Source organism: Clarias gariepinus, chromosome 7 (genome assembly GCF_024256425.1).
Source record: "Clarias gariepinus isolate MV-2021 ecotype Netherlands chromosome 7, CGAR_prim_01v2, whole genome shotgun sequence".
Lineage (NCBI taxonomy): Eukaryota > Metazoa > Chordata > Actinopteri > Siluriformes > Clariidae > Clarias > Clarias gariepinus.
Genome location: NC_071106.1, coordinates 8158510 through 8167199, shown reverse-complemented (window position 1 = coordinate 8167199; position 8690 = coordinate 8158510). Strand labels below are relative to the sequence as shown.

At 40.3% G+C, this 8690-nt stretch overlaps 1 protein-coding gene across 1 annotated transcript; it reads right to left on the bottom strand.

The window, feature by feature from the left end:
• Positions 1-2280: 2280 nt before the first annotated feature.
• LOC128527403 (uncharacterized) lies at positions 2281-8215 on the bottom strand. The gene is made up of 2 exons (XM_053499729.1): positions 6950-8215; positions 2281-2831 (listed from the first exon to the last, which is right to left on the bottom strand). The coding sequence occupies exons 1-2, from the start codon at positions 7511-7513 to the stop codon at positions 2643-2645; spliced, it is 753 nt and encodes a 250-aa protein (XP_053355704.1). The 5' UTR covers positions 7514-8215; the 3' UTR covers positions 2281-2642.
• Between the last annotated feature and the right edge of the window lie 475 nt (positions 8216-8690).

The window sequence follows — 8690 nt, the reverse complement described above, 5'->3', positions numbered from 1 at the left end:
GTGGTCTCCCATCCAAGCACTAACCATGGCCAAACCTGCTTAGCTTTCTAAATCAGGCTTGAGCCGGCACTCTCATACCAGTACAACTGGAAGTGGAAACTGGGTTAAAGGAAGGCCTATTTGACCAATTAAAATGATTTGTTTAAAATTTATTTTTTTTTAAAAAAAAAAAAAAAAAAAAAAAAAAAAACTATGAGGAATAAAACTGAAAAGCTTACAGGATCAGGTGGTCTCCCATCCAAGCACCAACCATGGCCAAACCTGCTTAGCTTTCTAAATCAGGCTTGAGCCAGGACTCTCATACCATTACAACTGGAAGTGGAAACTGGGTTGAAGGAAGGCCTATTTGACCAATTAAAATGATTTGTTTAAAATTTATTTAAAAAAAAAAAAAAAAACTACATGAGGAATAAAACTGAAAAGCTTACAGGATCAGGTGGTCTCCCATCCAAGCACTGACCATGGCCAAGCCTGCTTAGCTTTCTAAATCAGGCTTGAGCCGGCGCTCTCATACCAGTACAACTGAAAGTCGGAACTGGGTTGAAGGAAGGCCTATTTGACCAATTAAAATGATTTGTTTTAAATTTATTTAATAATATAAAAACAACTACATGAGGAATAAAACTGAAAAGCTTACAGGATCAGGTGGTTTCCCATCCAAGCACTAACCACAGCCAAGCCTGCTTAGCTTTCTAAATCAGGCTTGAGCTGGCACTCTCATACCAGTTCAACTGGAAGTGGAAACTGGGTTGAAGGAAGGCCTATTTGACCAATTAAAATGATTTGTTTTAAATTTATTAAAAAAAAAAAAAAAAAACTATATGAGGAAAAAAACTGAAAAGCTTACAGGATCAGGTGGTCTCCCATCCAAGCACTAACCATGGCCAAGCCTGCTTAGCTTTCTAAATCAGGCTTGAGCTGGCACTCTCATACCAGTACAACTGGAAGTGGAAACTGGGTTAAAGGAAGGCCTATTTGACCAATTAAAATGAATTGTTTTAAATTTAAAAAAAAAAAAAAAAACTATATGAGGAAAAAAACTGAAAAGCTTACAGGATCAGGTGGTCTCCCATCCAAGCACTAACCATGGCCAAACCTGCTTAGCTTTCTAAATCAGGCTTGAGCTGGCACTCTCATACCAGTACAACTGGAAGTGGAAACTGGGTTAAAGGAAGGCCTATTTGACCAATTAAAATGAATTGTTTTAAATTTATTTAAAAAAAAAAAAAAAACTATATGAGGAAAAAAACTGAAAAGCTTACAGGATCAGGTGGTCTCCCATCCAAGCACTAACCATGGCCAAACCTGCTTAGCTTTCTAAATCAGGCTTGAGCCAGGACTCTCATACCATTACAACTGGAAGTGGAAACTGGGTTGAAGGAAGGCCTATTTGACCAATTAAAATGATTTGTTTAAAATTTATTTAAAAAAAAAAAAAAAAAAAACTATATGAGGAATAAAACTGAAAAGCTTACAGGATCAGGTGGTCGCCCATCCAGGCACTAACCATGGCCAAGCCTGCTTAGCTTTCTAAATCAGGCTTGAGCTGGCACTCTTATACCAGTAGAACTGGAAGTGGGAACGGTGTTGAAGGAAGGCCTATTTGACCAATTAAAATAATTTGATTTAAATTTTTTAAAAAAAGAAAAACTTTATTAGGAATAAAACTGAAAAGCTTACAAGATCAGGTGGTCTCCCATCCAAGCACTAACCATGGCCAAGCCTGCTTAGCTTTCTAAATCAGGCTTGAGATGGCACTCTCACACCAGTACAACTGTAAGTGGAAACTGGGTTGAAGGAAGGCCTATTTGACCAATTAAAATGATTTCTTTTAAATTTATTTAAAAAAAAAAAAAAAAACTATATGAGGAAAAAAACTGAAAAGCTTACAGGATCAGGTGGTCTCCCATCCAAGCACTAACCATGGCCAAACCTGCTTAGCTTTCTAAATCAGGCTTGAGCTGGCACTCTCATACCAGTACAACTGGAAGTGGAAACTGGGTTAAAGGAAGGCCTATTTGACCAATTAAAATGATTTGTTTTAAATTTATTTAAAAAAAACTATATGAGGAAAAAAACTGAAAAGCTTACAGGATCAGGTGGTCTCCCGTCCAAGCACTATCCATGGCCAAGCCTGCTTAGCTTTCTAAATCAGGCTTGAGCCGGCGCTCTCATACCAGTACAACTGGAAGTGGGAACTGGGTTGAAGGAAGGCCTATTTGACCAATTAAAATGATGTTGTTTCGACCGTCTAGGGGACTGTGTCGTAGCAAAAGGTGAGTAAAATGAGTCTCACTAGCAGAGGAATTTGGAAAATGTATTTCTTTTATTTCTAAGCAAAAAAAGGAAGGGTTCCAACTTCAGAGGTTGACAAGGCCAAAATAATAAACAAAATGGTCTTTGCCCAAAATGAACTAAATTCCTAAAAATAAAATAAAATAAAATACATAATCCTTACCTAACTTCCTAACCAAAAAAACAGAGTGCAAAATCTATACAACAAAAGAAATGGCGTCAAACCTCCTACAACCCTTAATACAATGAAACGTACTATTTACAATAATATTTACAAACGGCTAACCAATCCAAAACAAAATCCACACTCGTAGTCAAAACAGGCTTAGGTCATATCAACAACAGGACTAGACAGTTCTCTCTGGTAATATATTCAAATATACAAAGGTCGAATTGCAAAACAGGAACACAATACAAAGACGCACACGGTGGCACAAAAGGCATCTGAAAGGAGTTTGGGGCGGTCCTTTTATTCTGGTTGGTTGATGAGATGAACCAATCGCAACGTCCAGTGAATTATCTGGAGGAACACCCATCTGAAAAACAAACAAATACCCAGAAAGAACAGCAGAGGGCAGGATCACGCAAACTCATAACACCCCCACCCATAAAATAAAACATAGTATGTTTTAAATACTAATTAACACGGGATAAAGAATCAGCAATCACATTGTCGGTACCCTTTTTATGACAAATGTTCAAATTGTAACCTTGGCAAATTAACGACCAACGCATGAGACGATGGTTGGCATTGGACATGCGTTGGAGAAATATTAATGGGTTATGATCTGTGTAAACATTGACAGGTTGTACAGTGGAACCAATGTACACTTCAAAGTGTTGCAAAGCAAAAATTAATGCAAGGGTTTCCTTTTCGATGGTACTATAGCTTAACTGATGTTTCAGGAACTTTTTTGAAAAAAAACTGATGGGATGATTTAAACCATCATTCCCGACCTGTAATAGTACAGCGCCAGCACCGCTACCACTAGCATCAACTTCCAACAAAAATGGCTTTTCAAAATCAGGGGCACAGGGTTTGTACACAGCAACAATTTTAGAGCATTAAAAGCAGCTTCACATTCAGCAGACCATTTAAATAAAATTTCTTTTCGGAGCAGTCCTGTTAGAGGACCCGCGACTACAGAGAAATTCCTACAGAAACAGCGATAATACCCGATCATTCCAAGAAATCGACGCAGCTCCCTTTTGTTCTGAGGAACTGGAAAATGAAGGATTGCATATAAGGTTAGCAGCTTTAAGTTGCTCAAAGACTCCATGCAAGGTTTTAAGATGATCTTCCCATGTATTATTATAACACACAACATCGTCTAAGTAAGCCTCACAATTAGACATGTTGGACAACACGATAGACATAAGTCGCTGAAAAGTGGCACCTGAATTTCGAAGACCGAAAGGCATAACTCGATATTGTAGGAACACGTCAGGTGTGGCGAAGGCAGAAATTTCAGATGCGCGTGCTGTAAGGGGCACCTGCCAATATCCTTTCAGCAAGTCGAGTTTTGTCACAAACTTTGCGTTCCCGACACGGTCAACACAATCTTCCATGCGTGGCATGGGAAAAGAATCAGCTTTTGTAACTGAATTTACCTTCCTGTAATCAGTACAAAATCGTGACGACCCGTCTGATTTAGGCACAATAAGACATGGAGAACACCAAGGACTAGAACTCGCAACAGCCAAATTATGTTCAAGTAAATACTGGGTTTCTTGTTTCATAAGTTCTCTTTTAACTGGATTTACCCGATAAGCATTTTGTTTAATAGGCGCATGTGAACTGACATCAATGTCGTGCATTAACACTTTTGTCATTGAAGGAAAATCATTGAACAAGGTTTGATAACTCTGAATCAAGTTTCTAATATCAGCTTGGTTAGAAACTGATAGGTGAGATAACTTGGAAGAAAGGTTCAACAAGGTTTCTGAGTTAGACAAACGTGCAGTAGTGAATGTGGCACCATTCATCGTCAAATCATCCTTTTCTGGTGAGTATTCTGCTAGGGACACAACTGCTGCTGCAACAGTGACAACAGGACGCTCCATCACAGAATCGTGACGGGTCACATTTGCTTTGAGCATGTTGACATGACAGACCCGTGACTTCTTCCTACGCTCAGGGGTGGAAACAACATAATTAGTATCACTTAATTTTTTTCCCTAATTTCATATGGACCAGTAAATTTAGCTTTCAGTACTGCACCAGGCACGGGTAGTAAGACTAAAACTTTCTCTTTGACACAAAATGAACGTTGGACAGCTTTTTGATCATAACGAAATTTCATTTGGTCTTGTGCCAAGTCAAGCGATTGTTTTGCCAGTTTCCACATTTTGTGTAGCTTCTCACGAAAAGAACTAACATATTCTGGGACATTTTTCACGGGGGCTGGGTTAGTAGGGGACAAAATTTGCTCTTGCAAAATTTTCAAAGGACCGCGCACCGTGTGTCCAAAGATCAGCTCTGACGGACTAAATCCGAGCGACGCTTGAGTGGTGGTTCGAATGGCAAACAACAGAAGGGGAATTTCCTCATCCCATTCCTTTGGTTGTTCAACGCAAAAAGTTCGGAGCATAGACTTAAGTGTTTGGTGGAACCGTTCGAGTGCACCTTGCGACTGAGGATGAAACGCAGTAGATACTTGGTGCTTAATATTTAACTTTTCTATGGCCTTAGCGAACACTTTAGACATGAAGTTGGTTCCTTGGTCCGACTGAATGCATTTAGGCACTCCAAAAGTCGTAAAAAATTTGATGATCGCCTTCACAACTGCATGAGCTTTAAGTGAACGGAGAGGAATTGCTTCAGGATATCTAGTCGATGCACACATTAAAGTTAAGAGATACAAATTTCCAGATTTTGTTTTAGGCAATGGTCCAACACAGTCAATTATAATCCGCTCAAAAGGTTCACCAATCACTGGTATCGGTTTCAATGGGGCTGGGGGAATCACCTGGTTGGGTTTGCCAGCCATTTGACAAGCATGGCACGATTTACAGAATTTTGCTACATCCGATTTCATTGATGGCCAAAAGAAATACTTCAATAAATAATCGTACGTCTTTAGAATACCCACATGGCCAGAAAGTTCATGGTCATGCGCTACACTCAACACCTGTTCTCTAAAAGGTTTTGGAACCACTACCTGAAAAACAATGCCCCAGTCATCTTTGACACGATTTGGTGACCACTTGCGCATCAGCACGCCCTCTTCAACAAAATAGGCAATGGAGTGTTCTGTCAAAACGGTCAGCTCGACAGCTGCTGCAAAACAATGAGAGAGAGTTTGATCGGTACGTTGTGCCTCAATTAACGTAGCTCACTCACACGGTAACTCAACATTAGGGAGTGCATACGTCTTTAGTTCTACTATATTAGATTTCTCGGAATTATTCTCATTCAAAAAGGTTTCTGACAGGTCAACAGTGTCTTTACACCTTTGAGTTACCACACATGTGCTAAACACATTCGGAAATTCTTCCTGCAAATCGTCATGACCATCGTACACGACCGGAACATCTACCACTTCTGGTAAACAAAAAACTTTGTCACCAGCCAAATCGTTTCCTAATATAAGCGCTATACCTTTAACTGGTAACTCTGCACGAACAGCAGGTTTAACTCTCCCCGACACAATACCAGAGCGCAAATGTACATTGTGCAGAGGAACTTTAACTACTAACAAACCAAGACTTGCAACAATACACTCGAACCGCAGCTCGACTGCTCTGAAAACGGTAACACACTTTCTAAAATTAAAGACTGGCTCGCACCAGTATCACGAAGGATACGAACATTTTTTATTTCCGAGTTTTCACTAAGTGATACAACACCATCAACAATAAATGGCTCAAACACAGTATTTGCCGACTTAATAGTAACTAAGGAACGTTCAACCAAAGCAACGCCTTTCGGCGCGTTTGTTTTCCTGCCGGCTTTACGCTTGAGAGAGGGACAGACAGCGATGAGGTGTCCCACTTCATGGCAGTAAAAACACTCACGAGTTTCATCATTAACAGCCCCTAGCGCCTTCTTTGATCCTGCTGTGGCATCTTTAGAACAAGCGTTACAAGCCCGATCGGAAACATTTCGTTTCGTGGGTGACGAATACACTACTCTATGAGTCAGTACAAACTCATCGGCAAATACCGCTGCTTCAGATAGAGAAGACACTTTCTGCTTATTTAAGTAAATCACTATTTTCTCGGGAAGACAATTCTTAAATTCCTCCAACAGCATTAACTCCTTTAACTGTTCAAATGTAATAACTTTGCTTGCCGCGCACCACTTCTCGAACAAATTCGCTTTATCACGTGCAAACTCTACAAACGTTTGACTAGTGGTTTTCACATAATTGCGAAATTTTTGCCGGTAGGCTTCAGGCACCAACTCATAAGCGCGCAACACAGCATTCTTCATTTTATCATAATTTAGGCTCTGTTCAAGAGTTAAAGCAGAACAGACTTCTTGCGCTTTTCCGACGAGTTTACATTGCAACAAGAGTGGCCAAACAGTCCGCGGCCATTTCAGAGTTGCTGCTATCCGCTCAAATACATTAAAATACGTATCAACTTCGCTCTCACGGAACAGCGGAACTAAAGCAATTTGTCTACTAATATCGAATTCTGATTTACTTACTTGGAAAGGCGATCGTGGTGCAGGAATGGGACTCGGAGTGGAAGCATTGACGGGAGCTGAAACTGGCACATTCACGCTGGGCGCCTCAGCAGCGGGGAAGTAAGCTGGTTGTTGGGCTTTTAGCTCCAGGTCCAGCTCCTTGAGCCTGATTGCTCGTTGGGTTTCCAGTTCAACCGTCCGCACCTGCAACAGTTGACTCTGGTACTGCTGTCTGCTCAGCTCTAAGTCAAGCTCTTTCAATCTGATTGCCAGCAAGGGATTACTAGGAGACGGAAGAGTAGCAGGATCTATGCTAGCCATCTCCGTGGGTTTGGGTTGCTCCTCCCCCTCATCCACGGAAGCCGACATTTCAGGTGCAACACCTGCTTCGCGTTCCCCAGGTAAAACCCCCTGCTCAATCAAATGCTCATGGATCACTCCTTTTATTTCTGCTTTCCTAGCACCACAAGCCACCTGAATCCGATACAAATCTGCAATAGCGAACAAATCATCTTTGCGGCAAATGTCCAATTGCTGTGCTGTTGGCTGGATCGCGAATTGATCTAATTCAAATTTAGAAGACATTTCCAATTCCCTCCTCCTTAAAATGCAAACCACTAGGCAAATGCTAACACAAGGACAATTTCATAAGTTTTCTTTTTCGGTAGAAAGAGTCGGACGAGCCCCCAATTTTGTTACGACCGTCTAGGGGACTGTGTCGTAGCAAAAGGTGAGTAAAATGAGTCTCACTAGCAGAGGAATTTGGAAAATGTATTTCTTTTATTTCTAAGCAAAAAAAGGAAGGGTTCCAACTTCAGAGGTTGACAAGGCCAAAATAATAAACAAAATGGTCTTTGCCCAAAATGAACTAAATTCCTAAAAATAAAATAAAATAAAATACATAATCCTTACCTAACTTCCTAACCAAAAAAACAGAGTGCAAAATCTATACAACAAAAGAAATGGCGTCAAACCTCCTACAACCCTTAATACAATGAAACGTACTATTTACAATAATATTTACAAACGGCTAACCAATCCAAAACAAAATCCACACTCGTAGTCAAAACAGGCTTAGGTCATATCAACAACAGGACTAGACAGTTCTCTCTGGTAATATATTCAAATATACAAAGGTCGAATTGCAAAACAGGAACACAATACAAAGACGCACACGGTGGCACAAAAGGCATCTGAAAGGAGTTTGGGGCGGTCCTTTTATTCTGGTTGGTTGATGAGATGAACCAATCGCAACGTCCAGTGAATTATCTGGAGGAACACCCATCTGAAAAACAAACAAATACCAAGAAAGAACAGCAGAGGGCAGGATCACGCAAAATCATAACAGATTTGTTTAAAATTTATTTAAAAAAAAAAAAAAAAACTATATGAGGAAAAAAACTGAAAAGCTTACAGGATCAGGTGGTCTCCCATCCAAGCACTTACATGGCCAAACCTGCTTAGCTTTCTAAATCAGGCTTGAGTCGGCGCTCTCATACCAGTACAACTGGAAGTGGGAACTGGGTTGAAGGAAGGCCTATTTGACCAATTAAAATGATTTGTTTTAAATTAATTTAAAAAAAAAAAAAACTATATGAGGAAAAAAACTGAAAAGCTTACAGGATCAGGTGGTCTCCCATCCAAGCACTAACCATGGCCAAGCCTGCTTAGCTTTCTAAATCAGGCTTGAGCCGGCGCTCTCATACCAGTACAACTGGAAGTGGGAACTGGGTTGAAGGAAGGCCTATTTGACCAATTAAAA

Coding starts and splice junctions, on each gene's coding strand:
- LOC128527403 (XM_053499729.1), bottom strand. CDS start 7,513: ATGTCTTCTAAATTTGAATTAGATCAATTCGCGATCCAGCCAACAGCA. Junction 2,832..6,949: donor CACCACGATCGCCTTTCCAA/GTAAGTAAATCA, acceptor TTTGTTTTTCAG/ATGGGTGTTCCTCCAGATAA.